The following is an 18239-nucleotide window of genomic DNA, read 5'->3' as shown; positions in this document are numbered from 1 at the left end:
CGCAAATCGCAAATCGCTTGTTGAACCCTAACTTACCCGTTTGCAAAATTTGATGACTAAAAAAAAAGAAAAAGGTCATCAAGTTTTCGAAATTCCTAATTGGACAGAAAATCGAAAATTATCGTACAGGCTGAATTTTGGATCGTACAAAGCTTCAAATTATCGTACGCGTACGATAATTATCGTACGAATGGGATCGCTGGAGGGAGCAGAAGTCGATTACCACCGTAAAGGTCTTTAACTTGTAGACTCATGTAACCGTTCTATTGGGCTGTGGTAGTTTGTAATATGTGTGACTTGTGCCTGTGTGACAGTGTGACAGTGTGACAGTGGACAGTGGACAGTGTGACGTATGACAGTGTGACGTGTGACAGCAGTGGGGTGGGGGAACTAGGAGGCGCTAGACGCTGAGCAAGCGAGCGAACTAACAAACAACTTCGAGACATATCGATAAAATTATGTACATATCGAATAATATCGATTAATATCGAATTATCGTAAAATCGAAAATTTTCGAACAGGCTGAATTTTGGATCGTACAAGGCTTCAAATTATGTGACGCGTACGATAATTATCATACGAATGGGATCACTGCCTGTCGGCGAAATAAAAAGAGATAGAACATGGGAGGTTGATGTTGTCTCTCTCTAAATTGCGCTGAGCGGCGCATGCGCATTAGTCTGCTAGTAGAGGTTAAGGTAGCTGGTATCGTGTACGATAAGCACAATTCTAATGCGCATGCGCCGGTACCGCATGAGTTAGAGAGAGACAACATCAACCTTTCGTTTTTAGCTGCTATATTCATGCAGAGACATTTCCACTTACACAATCGTCTATGGTTTGTCTCCTTTATCTGTAATATCTCTATGGTCATTTCACGTGAACGGGACAATCACGGAGCCTAGATAACAGAAGAGTGATCGCAATGTATTACAAATGTTCGAAAATGAGGGGACAAATCTTTTGCCATTACAGCGCGTTAGTGTGGCTAATGTCACGTTTTTAAAACCTTGTTTAGTTCCACGGGAATGTGACAATTGTACTCACGCGTTAGTCAAAATAAATTAACCAAATCTTATAATTAACGTTAAAAATAGCAATAAGAACACATTTTTTATTATCTTACAATTATTTCCAAGATATTATCGTCAACTTGTTATGTAAATCTATTCAATTTCATCTTACCTAGTCGCAGTTGAGTAAAGGATGGAAAACTAAATTTAAAAAGTCCAATTAAAAGTAAATTGTACTTTTTACAAGACTAGAAATTTCTGTAGCATAAGTAGAGTTAAAAAACATTTGCATCATTGCATTTTTTTATATTAATAATTAATAGCTATCAATTAAGATTATGTTACCTGTTGTACAGTGAATAAAGACGTATTTCTCTGATTTAATTTAGCATTCTTATTACGATCCTTGACTCGTCCACTTGTACACCCGTGAACAATACGTTTATTTATCATTTCTAAATAAATATTACTTTTTATAAATTAAAAAAACATTAATACAATTGTTAATGATGCAGTATTGTCAACAATTGTCAATGAAAAATATGACGTTATAAACTTGACATTAGCGAACATAACGAAACCTAGCGGCGTATTTCCGAAAATGATCTTTCCCTTTCTTTCCAGTCGCGTTTGATAGTTATTTTCCTATGTCGATCGCCCTTCTGGTATCTAGGCTCCTTGGTTATCACTTTGGTTGCGATGCGTTTGTAATATTGTGTAAAAGTAATTTTGTTGTTAATTGTAATAAAATGAATTATTTCGGTAATCGGTGTTACAATCCTTTTGACTTACCTTCTCATACGAAGTCTAAAACTGTTCGAAAAATTTCAACAAGTTTAGCTAAGAAGTGGGGAGCTTCATCTTTTGCTTACGTTTGTACGTCCTGCAGGTTACGCCTTTTGAAAGAAACACCTCCAGATACCAATCTCGTTCATTCGTAAAACAGCCAAACATCGAGTGAATATTCACTAAACTCTCAAACCGAATCATTTGTTCCCGATTGCGATAAATACAAAACTATTTCAACTCAGACGGATAGCGCAGTAGTAGAGCAAGAAATTCTAGGCCAGTTAAAGGAGAAGTTTAATGATCCATCCACATCTGCTTCCACGAAAACTTTAATACTTACAATTGCGCCTAAGTCCTGGAGCGAAAATAAACTAGCAGAAGAATTTGGGACATCGCGAAAACAAGCAAAAAAGGCAAAGGAACTTGTGGATCAATTTGGCATTTTGTCATTGCTCGATCCTCGTTGCTAACGTCAGTATTCAACTAGAATCATGAAAATAAACTAAAACACGGAAGCATAGTCATGATATCAGACGATTTAAAACACGACACAGCTACGTTTTACGCTTTTCAGAAACTGTTACATCAACATCTTTCAAACAAAGGTATTGCAGTAAAAAAAATTATATATAGTACAGATGGAGTCTTTTAACATTTTAAAAACCGATTTAATTTTATCAATTAATATTATTACAAAGAAGATTTAGAAATAGAAGCTGAACTTCACTTCCATGCGATCTCACATGGAAAGAGGCCATGTGATGGTCTTGGCGGGAACCTCAAAAGGCTGGCAACTCGTGCAAGCCTTCAACTGCCTGCAAATAAGGCAATAGTTTCTCCTATAAGATTATACGAATGGGCGAAAACGGCATTAAGGGACCATCTCAGTGTAAAATTTAAAAAAAGTCGATTTTGTTTGGTCTTATCTTGAAGTACATATAGTTGTGCGTGTTCTGTAAAATTTTCAAATTTAAATTCAAATTATTACGGTCGCTACAATCTTTCTTGGAAAAAGAGATTGGAGCGTAAGTTCCTATCGACTTGAAATTTTTACGGAATTTTTTTTACTTTATTCTTTATGTCCCTATAGAAGCTTTTTTTTAAATTCTTTCTATATTTTCACACGAAAAACTGTTGAAAAACAGGACTAAATTTCGTACTTTTTCTTCAAGCCGTCGCCATTTTGTCAAATTTCAAAAAAAAAAATAAAACCTCGATAGGGAGGTACATAGCGGCTTCCCTACAGATTAATAATCAATTTGATTTTTTTCTTTGAGATGCAAACTGCGATCACAATCGTTGACATTTTTTTTACTCACTTTTAAAAATAATTATTAACAATAAGTAAAAATAAATAAAAACGAATGAAAAAAATATTTTTGTATTGTTAAAGAGTGGTCTTATTCGGAAAAAAAAACATCCCGATCCCCTTCTATCCATCCAAAAAAAAATCACGAAAATTGACAATTTTTTGGCCGGTTACACTGAGATGGTCCCTTAACAGAAACTACTGTATATTTTTCTTCAAAAGAAGACCTACAACATCAAAGAGATTTTTTGCGACCGAAATTCGCGAATGTTGTTACTATTCCAGGGACTACAAAATTCCACGCTTTTATACCAACAAATGAGGGCTTAATTATAAAAAGCACAAGTTTTAACACGACCCATAAAGTGGTAAATATCGGAAAATAAATAATAACATTTTTTATTAACTTATGGTTTTATTTAACCTTATAAACAAAATATATCTGATTAATTAATACTTCGATATGTTTTTTATTACGTAAATGTCTTTTTTTTTAAATAAAATTATAGTTATTTGTGTATAATTCATTAGTTACAATAGTAAACTGTAAGTAGCGAGTGAGCCAACAGCCCTGAGGAACCGCTCAGTACAGCGCGCCATACGGCACTTTCGTACTGTTTAGTTCATATCTTCTAAACAAATCGAGATATCATTACAATTTTTTTTGCATAATATTTCTACACTACAAGCTATTTTTTAAGATAAAAATAAAAAAAAAATATGCGAAGTTTAATAAATTCACATTTTTTATCTTAACTTCCGGTTTACTAAACGAAAAAAAGTTCAATTTCAAATTTTTATTTACTTCCAAGAAAATTAATTTATATTCTCTAATAAACAAGATTTATTTCTTATATAATCCATTAGATTGACTCTTTTAATAGTATTCGAAAAATCTATTCCTCATATTTTATCAATTCTTTGAAGCCGCATAAATTGGTAACTAAGGTAAAAAAAGCTTCACGGTACGATCTGGTAAACCAATGCCACATCAGCATGTTAGAGGGGCTCATGCGGAAGAGGTCTAAGAAGTGGGCCACGGACCGCTTCAGGGATCTCTGGGTGCAAGGCCCTGGCATGAGGCACACGAAGGCTCTGTTTTCAGGGCCTTCGGAGAAGCTAGGTACCGAGTTGATCAACCTGGACCGAGCCCAATTGAAGCTGGTTGTAGGATTGGTCACCGGGCACTGGCACCTTAGAAAGCACCTTACGCGACTGGGCCTTGCACAAGACTCGGTCTGCGGCAGGTGTGGCGAAGGAGAGGATACCCCCCTCCATCTCATAACTCAATGCGTTGGGCTCGCGGACGTCAAAAATGATGTTCTCGGGACCACCGACAAAGACTTCGACCTAGTGGGCTCAGGGGCGGCCAGACTCCTGCGCTTTGCAAGGGAGTCGGGGCTGCCCGATGGACCGCTATGGTCATAGGTTTTTCCCCGTAAGGGGCCCGGGTACAATGGTCCAGAGACTGAGCGCCCGGGTAAACAAACCTCAAGGAAAAAAAAAGGTAAAAAAAAAAATGATTTACAATTATTGAAATCTTATAGAAGTACAATCAAGCTAATTATGAACAAAATCCACGATCTTACATTTTTTTGATTGTCCGCTTCACGTGAAATGCCCCAGGAGACAAATAGGCGGATGAGTGAAGAGAGGGGCTTAGGTTGTGAGAAGAAGAGAGGGAGGAAGACGAATGCGGAAAGGATGGTGAGAACAAGGAGTGTGAGCCAGGCGAGGACGGCAAGGGTGAGGGAATTGTTGATGAGAAAAATGGCGAAGGAGGAAGAAGAGGAGGAAAGGGCGTTTCGAAAGAGCCGAAAGATAATTAGATCACCTAAGAGGAGTGAGGAAGGTAAAATACGCACGCAGGAGAAGAGGGAAGAGGAGGATGGGCAAGGGGAGCTGATAAGGGAGCTGGTGAGGAGGGAATTAAAAGCGGAGATGCATAGGGAGTGAATAGAAGAGATAAAGGAAGTAATAAGAAAAGTGATAAGTGAGGAATTAGAAAAAATGAGAGGGGTGATGGAAGAGAGGGAGGTGAAATGGAGGGAAAAAAGAAAGAGAATGGAAAGAAGGATAGTTGAGCTGGAGGGAAAGCAGAGAAATAGAGATGACGAAGAAGGTAGTGGGGCGGGGGTGAAAGTATGAGAAGGAGTGGAAGGGGAGTTACAGGGAGGAGAGGAGGAGAGGATAGGAAAGAAGGTTATGGAAATGAAGAGGAAGATGGAGAAGAAAGAGAGGGAGGATAGGAGGAGAAACGTGGTAATAAAGAGGTTGAGAAAGAATAGGGCCAGGGGTGAAGGTAGAGGAGGTGGAGGAGATAGGAAGGAGGAGAAAAGAAAGGGAAGAGACGATGTTAAAGGTAAGGTTAAAAAACGTAGAAGAAAAAAGGGAGGTTATGGAGAAGAAAAGCAGGCTCAAAGGGAGGAACGAACTAGTAGGGGATGACTGGACATGGAGAGAAAGGAAAATGCAGTGGATGCTGAAGGAATTGGGGAACAGGGAGGTAAGGAAAGGGAAGAAAATAAGAATGGGGTACAGGAAGATAACAATTAATGGAAGGACGTGGATGTGGGATGAGGAAAAAGAGAGGCTGAAAGTCGGCCGGGTGGGGGAGGACAGGGAAGGTGAAGGAGAAGGTGAAAAAGATGAGGGAGAAAGGAAAGGTGGTGAACGGAAATAGGGAGAAAATTGAGAAAGCTAGGCGGAAAGAGAGAGATATGTGGGGGGAGCTGGAGAATAGCGTTCTGGAACGTTGCAGATTTAGTGAGTAAGGACAAAGAATTTTAGAAGGAAATAGAAAAGTGGGAGGTAATAGTTTTAATTGAGGCACGGATAGTTGGAAAGAACTGAGAGAAAATCAAAAGAAAATTGCCAAAAGGGATATATATGGACAGCACAAGGAGCGAAGAGGAAAAATGAGAAAGGGAGAGGGATAGGATGGATGGTTATGGGGGTGAGAACGAAGATGGCTGAAGATGGGGATGAAAACGGAGAGGATGCAGAAGAGGGAATCATGATGAGGAAAGCGAAGGCAGGAGAAAAGAGCTGGACGGTGGTTGCAGTGTATGTGAATGGAGAAAATAAGAGGGTAGATGGAAGAACAGGAACAGGAATAGGAACAGGAAAGGAGGGTAATTATAGGAGGAGATTTCAATGCAAGGACAGGGAGACAGGAGGGAGAGGAGGAGAAAAGGAGGAGGAGGAAGCGAGAGAAAGAAAGTCGAAAGACAAGAAGGTAAAAAGAGAGGGACAGATGTTAACGAACGTGCTAGGAGAGGTTGGTTGGGAGATTCTGAATGGAAGCATTGAGGGGGACGAAGAGGGAAAATATACGTAAACGGGAGGGAGAGCCAGCACGGTGATTAACTACGTGCTAGGGGATTTAAATACGAAAAGTGGTATAGAGAGGGTAGTAGTAGGTGATAAGATAGAGTCGGACCATCATCCATTGATAATGACCATGAAGAAAGGAAAGAGGGATAGGAAATCGAGTAAGATCAGAGGAAAAGGAGGGAAGCGCGGCAAGTGGTCTGAGGAAATGAAGAAAGAATATCAAAAGGGGATAAATGGAGTGAAAATAGAGAAGGCCGGGGTGTAGGAGATAGTGAGGGAGACAACGAAAAAATTGAAAAGAGAGATAGAAAGGAATGAAGAGTAAGGGGGAAGACTGGGAAGAACGAGTAGAGAGGGATGGTGTGATGAAGAGTGCAAGGGGAAGAAATGTGAAACGAGGAGGATATTAAAAGAATGGAGGATAGGGAGAAGAACGAGAGAGGAATACAGAAGGAAAAAGACCGAATACAAACAGTTATGCGAAAAGAAACAAGAGGAGAAGAGAGATACGGCGATGAAAGAGATAGAGGAGGCGAGAACGGAGCAAAAAGTTTGGGAAATAGTGAACAGAGGGAGAGTTAGGAGGAAGAGGATAAATGAGGAAATAGGTAGAAAGGATAAGAGAGAGCATTTCATGAGCCTGCTGGGAGGGGTGGGTGAAAGAGTCAGAATGGATACAGGTGGAGGAAGGAGAGAAGGCGGGGGGGAAGAGATAAGTGTGGAAGAAATAGTAAGGGTAGTAGGGAGGATGAAGAAAGAAAAGGCAATGGGGATAGACGCAATCCCTAATGAGGCTTGGAAATTCGGAGGAAGAGCGGGGTTAGAGATGGCTAGAGTGACTTGCAATAAGGTGTGGAGAGTAGAAGACTGGCCAGAGGAGTGGAAGGAAGGAGTGATAATTCCTATAGTGAAAAGAAGAGAGGGAGAAAAGGTAGGAGATTATAGGGGGATAACACTCATGCCTTCGCTCTATAAGATTTACACAGCAATCTTGGCGAAAAGGATTGAGGAGGAGGTGGAGAGGAAGAGGCTGGCGCCGCAGTACCAAACAGGTTTCAGAAAAGGATTAGGGACAATGGAAAATATTTATGTGTTAAATTATTTAGTAGGGAGACAGGTCAGGAAAGAGAGGGGAAGCTGGTGGCGACGTTTGTGGATCTGAAAGCGGCATTTGATTCTGTGGATCGGAAAGTACTGTTTCGGGAAATGGAGAAGAGAGAGGTAAGAGAAAGGCTCAGGGAAAGGGTGGAAGAAATATATCGAGAAACAGTAAGCAGCATTAATGATCTAATGGGTTAGATTAAAGCTGTAAATGGTTTGAAGCTCGTTTAAATACGGATTTATTGTCAATAGAATAGGATAAGTTAATATTAAATCATTTTTAATGGGATTACAAACCTGTGATAGGAAGCCAGCGACATCAATGGCACTATTGACATGTGGTCTTGTGGGTCTTAACCAACCTAAACCACTGCCACTGTCCAAGGAGTCCACATGATGTCTTGACTAGTGCTGATGCTGCAATTTTTCATTTTATTAAATTACAATTAATTCGAATAGATTTTGTATATATTTGCATCGAATAGAACGAACAAAACGTTTCCATGTTTGTCATGTTTATATTTTTTCAATTATTTATTTATCAAAGTATATATATATCCAAATACCTCCGAGTATTCCTGCATATAGGGTGGAAAAGGGGTTTGTTTCTGATATAATAATTCTCCTCATGCAATGATCGAAAATTAGCAATGTGCAATCCACAACGTCTATCGTTGATGAATTTTAACGCGAAGTCATTAAAAATAAGCCGGTGTTATCAGCATAAGCGAAAATTCAAACGGACAAAGATTGTTTTTGTGTGTGTATATGCTCTCACGCGCTCGTGTGTGTGGATTTTGTCTTCTCTTGGGTTTATTATATATCGCATTTATAGATGATTAAACAATATAATACATAAATAATTATATTCAAATGTTAACTATAACGAGCACGCGGTGTGATCACTTCAGTCTTATCGTACGATTTTATTATGTAAATTTATTCACCAATTTGTAATACGAATTATTTTTCAAACTTTTTTAGCATCGTTCCCATAATTTCAATGGCAGACATATATATATGTATATTGTATTCACAATGTCAAATCTCGAATTTCGCTAATGAGTTTCATAATTTTGATTAAGAAAATAATTTCTAATAATAACAAAAAAATGATAAAATTATAAAATCTTTGATTAAAAGTTAGAGAACAGTTACTGAAACACGTGTAAACCTAACCACAATATAAATTCATAACCATTCATAACCTTATCAAACATTCAACTCTAATGCTTCGAAGGATGTATATATATATATATTTATATTAATAAATAATATTAATACTGTTAATAAATCTTTAAATGGTTATGTTATTGAACAAATTATAGAATCTTTTTCTTTTATACCTTTTTTCTCCACTTTTTATCTCTAATTCTAAACCACACCTTTTGAAATTACCAACTGATGATTTTTGTAGCTTCACTTAGATTATATCCGTTTCTTATTCTCCCACCATATACGTATAAAAAATAGATACGTAATGCCGACTAGCGATTCATTTTATACGATATAAATGCAGAAGAAAATAAATGCAAGAAAATTTGAAATTTTATTCCTTGTCAATAATTGGAAAAAAATCTGGTCACTTTTTTATTTTATTACAAATTTATAATAATTAACTCATATCAGTGAAGCCAGATCGCGGAACATTTCTAACCTTTTTCTCGAGCCCAGCACGCCTCGCACACAGTGAAGCCAGATCGCGGAACATTTCTAACCATTTTCTCGAGCCTAGCACGCCTCGCACACAGTGAAGCCAGATCGCGGAACATTTCTACCCCCTCTCTCGAGCCTAGCACGCCTCGCCCAACAAAATTTACTTGTCGGTGTGTCGGAAAACCGAAAGAAGCCGAGGGAAGCCGAGGTAGCTGCGCGACAGAGGAGAAATACATGGACACAAACACATTGTTTTACACATTGTTTTATACATTGTTCAAATGTAATTGTGTCCATGTATTTCTCCGCGGCGCGTGGTGGGGGTATTATTTCTCCTCTGTCGCGCAACTACCTCGGCTTCCCTCGGCTTCTTTCGGTTTTCCGACACACCGACACGTAAATTTTGCTGGGCGAGGCGTGCTGGGCTCGAGAGAAGGGTTAGAAATGCCGCAATGTGGCTTCACTGCTCGCACACAACGAAATGTACGTGTAGGTGTGTCGGAAAACCGAAAGAAGTCGAGATAAGCCGAGGTAGCTGCGCGACAGAGGAGAAATAATACTCCCACCACGCGCCGTGGAGAAATACATGGACACAACACATTGTTTTACACATTGTTTTACCATTGTTCCCTCGACTTCTTTCGGTTTCCGACACACCGACATGTAACATTTCGTTGTGTGCGGGCGTGTAGAGCTCGAGAGAAGGGTTAGAAATGTTTCGCGATCTGGCTTCACTGACTCATACAAAATATTTTTTTATATTAAACTATCGATTTTCGATTAGTTTTGTCAATCGAATTGTTTATAGCTAATCGAATAAAGTGAAAAGTAGAGAATCAACTGGAAATATCGATTTGTTGAAATTCGATAAATATCGAATCGAGGCTTACCCTAGAGGCAAAAATATGAACTAGAGTCTGTAGGTTACTATGCATTACGTATATAAACAAAATAGGGAACAACGTAAAAATAATTTTATAAAATTATCATTTTTTTGTAATTAAATTAAATAAAATGAAACTTACATTGCAGAACATTTTTCTGTACAATCAATTAATGATGAAGTATGAATTTTATTCTATTGGATTGAGGAAAAAATAAAAAACTGCGATTCGGAGGATTTTCCTATTAAAATTAAGAGCTCATATTTGGTGAAAATTTTTTTAAGGTGTCTAGCATCCTATTTTTCGTTTTCCCATGGCTCAGTGAGGCAAATCACCATCCAGTAATGTCCATCCCGTAATCGTATGTTCCCGAATTCAAATCCCGGGGGAAACAAAAAAAATTATACGTCATACACTAATAAGAAATTCGGCAACAACTGGACATCTTTATGACATCATTGCTTTTTTGTTCTTTTGTTTCGTCAGGTCAGCTGAACGTCATATTTATTACGTAAAAGTCTTACGTCAATAAATGTGAAATAATGAGTCATATTTGATTTATATCTTACGTAAATCCTGACGTCATTTTTATGTAATTGTGTTTACTGAGTTAGTTATTAATTACTTAATTGATAGTTATTATATACTAATATAAAAAAATGCAATGATGCAAATGTTTTTTAACTCTACTTATGCTACAGAAATTTCTAGTCTTGTAAAAAGTGCAATTTACGATAATAAATTACAATTTACTTTTAATTGGACTTTTTTAATTTAGTTTTCTATCCTTTACTCAACTGCGACTAGGTAAGATGAAATTGAATAGATTTACACAACAAGTTGACGATAATATCTTGGAAATAATTGTAAGATAATAAAAAATTTTTTCTTATTGCTATTTTTAACGTTAATTATAAGATTGGGTTATTTATTTTGACTAACGCGTGAGTACAATTGTCACATTCCCGTGACACTAAACAAGGTTTTAAAAACGTGACATTAGCCACACTAACGCGCTGTAATGGCAAAAGATTTGTCCCCTCATTTTCGAATATTTGTAATACATTGCGATCACCCTCCTATTATCTGACTTCGTAGTTACGTTATTGGCGTGAGTCACGAGCGTTACCGACATTAGCCGAAGATGTAATACATTACCTTGGCGTCATTATGGTGTATACGCACTCCAAACATTCTCTCACTAGTCGAAATTTTTAACGTTTTCGAAATAGTAACATATATTGAAATTTAATATACATATTTTAGCATTTTTTTGTGTAGAATTAATGAAGGAAAAAAAAGTAACGTGATAGTTTTTGTCAATTGATTTATTTTAAAAATGCTAATGACACTTTTTTTGTCATTTTCTTTATTATTGCTATTAACATGATATTTTGTTCTCATTTAAAAAAAAGTAACGTTATAAAATAACGTTATAAAATAAAAACATAACATATAAAAGACAGATCATAAAATTTAATAGAAGATCATAGAGTCATAAGGATTGAATATATATATATATAACGTACCATTTTGTTCCACAACCTTTCTTCATCTTTAAGGGTAACTTTAAAATTTCATCCTCCGAAAACTTTGTAGGTTTTTTTAGCAAAAGAACTTTATGCTATCTACCGGAAATTGGCACAAACCTTTCGCACAACCCAATACTTAAAAGATATATACTCGAAATAATCGATATTAGTTACCAACGGTAACGTGCAACGGTGATCTCATTGACTTTGCCTTTAATTCAGCCATCTTTGCACAATCGTAATTAAGAGCTTTATCAATAGATTTATTAAGAAATTTGGTTGCGCGATCTCTCAAAAATTTGTATTTCATTAACAAACGAATGCTATATCTGAAATAAAATAAATAATTAAATCTGTTAATGATTTTTCTGCACGTGGCCGCTAGCATATCTATTATTAAAAATTATTATCATTGTTGCAATATCATTTAGAATTAGGATCCATTTTGTAAAACTTTCAAATAATAATAATTTGTTGTACAACGATATAAAACACTTTCTTTTCCAAAGTACGATAAATTAATGGCGTAATATTTATTTTTCAAAATTATTATAACTATTATCATTGTTGCAATATCATTTAGAATTAGGGTAAATTTTGTAGAACTTTCAAATAATAATAATATGTTGTACAACAATATAAAACATTTTTATAAAGTACAATAATAATTAATGGCGTAATAACAATACTTACCAATTGTTTTATTTCGGAATTTCGATATGTATATATTTCGTTACTCATTTGTCATAAGAATGTGGAAGGCTTTATCACCTTCATGACGTAATTATTATTACAATTGGGTTAGCAACTAAGTGATTGCGGATTTTAAATAAGAATGAAAATTCAAAATTGTTGCTTAAAAATATAAATTTATACAATCAGGTACTGTTCATTTTTGTTGATGACCTTTTGCTATCGGTCACGCAGTGTCATAATGTAACGTTCATAAAATTTCTGATCTTTGCTACCAAAAGACTGAATTAGGTGTAAAACAAAATCTGCAATAACTTAGTTGCCAATCCAATATTATTGTAAATTGGCAGTAGGAACTCGAAAGTTCATTGCCGAAAATATCAAATCCCGCCATTTTTCCCGTTTCTGATCGTGATCCTTCCATTCGCGGTCTTCGTATCCTATTTCTTTCAGGTCTCTTCTAATATTATCCTCCCATCTACGTCTCGGTCTACCTAGTGGTCTTTCCCCGTTTGGTATACCGACCAATATTTTGAGCGCCGTTCGATCCTCCCCCATGCGCGCCACGTGACCTGCCCATCTTAACACTTTGTTGACCGGTCCCGAGTTAACTCATGTTTCTATGGTCGAACGTTGCTGACCGTTCACGAGTTAACTCGTGATGCGCTTTTTTCGCATCTCGCTATTTAAAAGGAAAATGCAGCGAAAATAAGTATTACAATAGTAACAAATTATTTTGTACTATTGTTATACTGTGTTAATCATACGAAAAAGAAATATTTAAAGTCTAATAATAAGTAATTAAAAAATACTTATATTTTTTTACTTTTCAATTCAATTACGTAGTAATAGCCGGTCAACAAAATGTTAATCGGCGTGATTTTACGACGTTAATGATGTCCAGTTTGTTGTACAGTAGGTGTATTTCTACGTTATGGAGTTTTCTCCATTTGCCTGTTTCCTCGCGTTTTGCACCGAACATTTTACGACCAACTTTATTTTCAAAAATTCTCAATTTCTTTGTAAGTGACCACGTTTCGGTACCACAAAGGACTAACGATAAGATGATTATCATGTATAACCTGATTTTGAAGCACATAGACAGAAACCGAGCGATGAGTCATTTATTGACAGAATAAAAATACGCAAATTTAAATTAATTTTTTTCTTACTTCATGACGCAATAAAAATATATATTCTAAAGCATTCAGCAGTAGTTATAAATCAGTCCAAATACCGGTTTTAATTTCTTGTATCTGAACATTCATTGGTAGCAAAAAATGATAAATAAAAAAAAATACGAATAAGTAGTGGAGAAAATATTACTTATGTTAATGCGTTAATTTTATTTTCCCTAGTCATAGATACGCGTTACAAAATTGAAAAAATAAGGTTTGTTTAATTAGATACGTGATATATAGTGAGCTCTATGCAACCTGTTATCATTTTCGCGATTATGTTAACACATTGCATATGGCGCACTGTTCCTGAGACCGCACATTTTTGAGTTTACTTCTATATCTAATAACATTACTAAATTCAAGAATTTCGTTATTATCACTGAGTTCATTTTTCATCTGCAGTATTATTCGATTCATCTGATAAATCATCAAACAACAATTCACATTGATTTTTATTTTCTTTACTTGTATTCGTCATTTTACTACCATTTTAGAATTAAAGCCTATTTCATCAAATAATTCTAATTTTTCTATTATCGTTTACAAGACTATAAATATAAATGATTTTTAAAAAGCTATTTCCTTATAAAGTAAAACACGATTTTTGAAATAACAAAATGATGTACAACAATAAAACACTTTATAAGATACGACAAAAGAGCTATTGTTGCAATAGCTGTAATGACCCACTGATTAATGTTAGCATTAATTTTTTTCATTAATTAGATGTTAGGAGAATACGCGAGACTCTGTTAACCTGGTAACGTAATAAGAAAATCAAATTTTGATTCCTTAAATCATTGAGTAAATCGAAAAAACATGAAAACGAGATATCTCGTGACTCGTACCCAATGTGTTATTATAGTCATTGTAAAAATTAGTGTCACTATTAATGATAATGAAAGTATGAGAAAAATAATTCGGAAAAGGGAAATTTCTCTTCGATTAGTTTCTTACTAGTCCATCCGAGTAACTTATCGATCGCTAATTGGTTAAAAAAAAAGGAATAGCAATGAATAGTTAAAGAAAAAATATTTGTCTTACTTGGTAAAATAGAATGTGATCCTTTGATAAAACGTCAAGGAGGAGTAAAAAGTCGGCATTTCAAGATCCAATAAATCGGCAAATAGCAATAGCATTGTTTCAAAGCTCGGAGTTATTAAAAAGTAACGATGTCCTTGGATGATGCATCTTATCATATGTTCATATTCTGGGTTAACTCGTCGTAAAGCAGGCTTGACCATTTCATCGATATAATCTTGACAGCGCTTTCTTATCTCTTCCAAATTACCATAACACATATTAATTCTTGGTAACAAAACAAAAAAAATAAAAACTAATTAAACTAAAATTTTTTTTTTCAAATGAAAAGTAAAATTAAAATTAATAAAAAAGTAGTATTCTCATAAACTTATACGGATGAATAATTTTAATAAGAGAAAATCTCATGAGTTCAAATGTTCAAGATCTGTTCATTTTTGTTCAAACAAAGAATTATAAAATCAGGAAGTGGAAACAATCTGCAAGTAATGTATTATTACGCGTTATTAGGATGTTTGTTTTAACCTCCAATCCAAGAAAACTCATTATTGTCAGAAATAAACTTGGTATTAGAAAGTAATCGTGTAATGCGTTTAATATTAGGATAATGTCGGATTGAATCAACATTGGTAAGAGTTGTGAACCAGGAACTAACATCAATTAGAATCATATTTTATCTGATCATTATAATTATATATATATATCCATCCTAACTTACTCGTCGTTAATTCCCAAGAGATAAGCGAGACATCTCCAAAGGTAACAAAAATTTTCCAAATTCTCATCGACATTCTCATGAATTCCAAAATAACTGGGATAAAGTACGATAAAGCCCATAAAACCGAAAAGAGTATAACTTAAATCCATTTGATTAATACTTCTTCGTTTGGTTGTAGGTAAATCACCACTTTGTCTATATTTTTCGTACCAATAATCCGTGATCGGATCTTTAGGCATCTTCGTAGAAAAATCTTCCACAATAGGTCGAAAAAAAGGACAGTAAGGGTTATTTATAGTAGAAATTTCTCTTATTTTCATTTTGTCGGTTTCTTCGAGTTTTCTTCTTACATTTAAATGCATCTTTCTCACTTTTAGAATATCTTTATGAGATTTCGTATCTTCACACCAAGGATTTCCCGTGAACCAATTGCGAAGACATTCAGCCGTGTCTAAATACCTTAACAGATGGATATCGTTTAATAATGAAAAAAAAAACTATCAATTAAAAGTGTTCATTAAAGGATACCTTTTGAAGGCTAAATAAGGTGTATGAGATTTTTGTGTCATTATCAAAGTCTGCAAGCCATCACGATCGCAATGCAAACTCATTAAACCATAAAACTGTCCTAAAAATATTGCAGCTAGGTTATCACGAGCAAACTGTTGACCTTTTTCAAATTTTTCCATATCTAACCAATCTGGTTTCTCCAAAACTGCTTTATCATTATCAGGTGGTAAATATAAGAAATAAAACAATTTTTTGTGAATATCTGACGTAGAATTCACATTTTTCTCAAGAATATATTCGATTTTCTTTTTTATTTCTTTATAATTTCGATTGACATATTTACTGTCAAGATTTATATCGTATAACTTGTCAATAATCAATTTGAATTCTTCAACTTCATTATTTTCCTTTTCTTTTATTTTCTTATTTTCCACTTCCCACGAAAACTTATCTATTTCTTGTTGACTCATAGTTCACTGCTAGCTTACTGGTATTCAACTGAATGGCAATGGTTATTTCATCTCCTTCTTATTATACCACTTTACATTTTTACCATTTTTTTTCTCTGTCAATCTTTCTTTTAGATTAGCACTACCTTTATGCAAAAACAAAATAATATATATATATATATTTTTTGTTTATCTGACTAGAATAATTAATAACAGAGTCTTTATCTGAAAAAAAATAAAGAAAATAATAATTAGAATATATATACAAAAAAACAAATTTAAATTTAAAAATCTATTAATGATAGAGGAAAAAATATTAGCGAATATATTAAAGTATATAAATTAAAAATAAATAATTTTAGATTATCTAGTCAATTATAGATTAGATACAAATAATTATTCGGTAATATTTGTAGATATATTTAAATATTAGCCCATACACAATTAACTGTTTTTATCTGAACTACGTAACGACGATAAGTAAACCCATTATATATTTGTCATAATTACATCAAAGGTTTTTTTTTCTTTTTTTTTTTTAAGTTCCATGTTTATTGTGGAATATGATATATATTGTAAACAAGTTTGTTTAAAGTTCTCTGTTTATTTCCGTGCTTTTTTTTTTAACAACACGTTTCTACATAACATTTATATTAGATTTGAATATTAACAGACATTAAGAATATTAAACGAATCATGTTTGGATTACATTGTAAGTGGAATTAATAATAAATATGTAATTTTTTTTTTTTTTTACAATTATTAAGACACAAATGTCTCTCTCATAAGTTGAGAAGTTCAGACTCTATTATAAGACAATTAAATAATTTTCCGTTGATTAATTTCTTGTACAATGTAGCCACAATAGACACAGTAATCCATCATCATAGTTATTCTATTGCATTGCTTTTACGGAAAAATATGCCGTTGATATCCATGTAATTTGCATTCATTTGAATTCGATGTAGTGTTCACCAATAGTAGTCTCACTTACAATCCGATAAAATGAAACGAGATATAAACATAATTTTAATGAAATATTTTCTTAATAAATATCATTAAAGTTGAAAATTAAAAAATACACTCCGACACATTTCGTGTTTGTTCGTTCCCGTTGTATATAAGTTTTATTCTAGTTTATCGATTAATGTATTTCTAGTACGTTGTATCAAGCATGCGCCTATTTAAGCTTAGCTACATCGAAATACGTCTTCCTTGTAAACAACAACGACTATATTAACCTTTAAAATTTAGAAAGCTATTTTTAAATCCTTTAATATATTATATATGAATTGTAATTCAAGGCTAAATATATATATATATATGTGCCTATAATTATGAAACTGGTCTAAGTCATCTTATTTCTTGTTTCGAGATATTTAAAGATTTATATTTGAACACTATATGAATTCTATGTAATACGGAAAAAACAAACATTATCTAACGACTCATTTTTGACAATATCAATGTGAAAATTACATTGAATTTATTTAGTTTAAAATAATGTGGTGCGTAATAACTAATAAAATCATTTTTTGTTAATTTTGACTTACATTAAAGTACTTTCATAATTATGGGCATATATATATATATATATATATATATATATATGTGTGTCCTATTACCTAGAATTTTGTAAAACTTTTAATATTATCACAAATTTTACATTATACTTATGTTATTAGAGCAGAGCAACGATTGTTTTATTCAACACAGTTGTTATTATTTGAAACTTACCAATTAGATTAAAAAAACGTAGACTCGAGAACAACGCACAATTTTATATATTATACTACTGAAGTGCCGAAGAAAAAGAGCTTATTAATAAAATTCCAAAATTTTTCTAGTTCTAGCATTTCAAGGACAATTCAACTTTCACTGTAATATCTACCTTATTCGATAATACGTGTCGATAATGTAGAACTCTACTATGTTAAATAATACTTTCAATATTTTATTTTCAAACATATTTTCAATATTTAAACCAATTTTTGATAAAAAATCGTTATTGAATAATTTTTTGCTTA

General features: G+C 34.1%; 2 protein-coding genes and 2 long non-coding RNA genes across 5 annotated transcripts; 2 read left to right on the top strand and 2 right to left on the bottom strand.

The window, feature by feature from the left end:
* Nucleotides 1–825: 825 nt before the first annotated feature.
* On the top strand, nt 826–3803 carry LOC107071837 (uncharacterized). Its single transcript, XM_089171784.1, has 2 exons — nt 826–2407; nt 2504–3803. Exons 1-2 carry the CDS (start codon nt 2326–2328, stop codon nt 2731–2733), a joined length of 312 nt encoding a protein of 103 aa, XP_089027910.1. The 5' UTR covers nt 826–2325; the 3' UTR covers nt 2734–3803.
* A 1943-nt stretch (nt 3804–5746) lies between these two features.
* On the bottom strand, nt 5747–9560 carry LOC149032814 (uncharacterized). The gene is made up of 2 exons (XR_016176345.1): nt 8934–9560; nt 5747–7965 (listed from the first exon to the last, which is right to left on the bottom strand). It is a non-coding gene; the product is annotated as an uncharacterized LOC149032814 (long non-coding RNA).
* Nucleotides 9561–10024: 464 nt separating this feature from the next.
* LOC149032813 (uncharacterized) lies at nt 10025–10550 on the top strand. The gene is made up of 2 exons (XR_016176347.1): nt 10025–10123; nt 10237–10550. It is a non-coding gene; the product is annotated as an uncharacterized LOC149032813 (long non-coding RNA).
* An 851-nt stretch (nt 10551–11401) lies between these two features.
* Nucleotides 11402–18081, bottom strand: LOC107071834 (uncharacterized). 2 transcript variants are annotated; one of them, XM_089171783.1, is made up of 5 exons: nt 17950–18081; nt 15782–16437; nt 15254–15712; nt 14539–14802; nt 11402–11949 (listed from the first exon to the last, which is right to left on the bottom strand). In XM_089171783.1, exons 2-5 carry the CDS (start codon nt 16231–16233, stop codon nt 11787–11789), a joined length of 1338 nt encoding a protein of 445 aa, XP_089027909.1. In that variant the 5' UTR covers nt 16234–16437; nt 17950–18081; the 3' UTR covers nt 11402–11786. The 2 variants fall into 2 exon arrangements, with proteins under 2 accessions (XP_089027909.1, XP_089027908.1); XM_089171782.1 differs by lacking the exon at nt 17950–18081 and adding an exon at nt 16723–17378.
* Between the last annotated feature and the right edge of the window lie 158 nt (nt 18082–18239).

The sequence above is a fragment of the Polistes dominula genome, unplaced genomic scaffold, assembly GCF_049000335.1.
Source record: "Polistes dominula isolate Pdom_NZ unplaced genomic scaffold, Pdom_raw_medaka contig_84, whole genome shotgun sequence".
NCBI classification, from domain to species: domain Eukaryota; kingdom Metazoa; phylum Arthropoda; class Insecta; order Hymenoptera; family Vespidae; genus Polistes; species Polistes dominula.
Note: the sequence above shows the minus strand (reverse complement) of the source record. Positions and strands in the feature narration are given on the sequence as shown.

What these genes read in the sequence shown, in the direction of transcription:
- LOC107071834 (XM_089171783.1), bottom strand. Translation starts at nt 16,233, where the DNA reads ATGAGTCAACAAGAAATAGATAAGTTTTCGTGGGAAGTGGAAAATAAG. An exon ending in CCTTATTTAGCCTTCAAAAG is followed by an intron (nt 15,713 to 15,781) that starts GTATCCTTTAAT and finishes CCATCTGTTAAG; the next exon opens with GTATTTAGACACGGCTGAAT. An exon ending in CTCTTGGGAATTAACGACGA is followed by an intron (nt 14,803 to 15,253) that starts GTAAGTTAGGAT and finishes TTTGTTACCAAG; the next exon opens with AATTAATATGTGTTATGGTA.
- LOC107071837 (XM_089171784.1), top strand. Translation starts at nt 2,326, where the DNA reads ATGATATCAGACGATTTAAAACACGACACAGCTACGTTTTACGCTTTT. An exon ending in TCAACATCTTTCAAACAAAG is followed by an intron (nt 2,408 to 2,503) that starts GTATTGCAGTAA and finishes ATTACAAAGAAG; the next exon opens with ATTTAGAAATAGAAGCTGAA.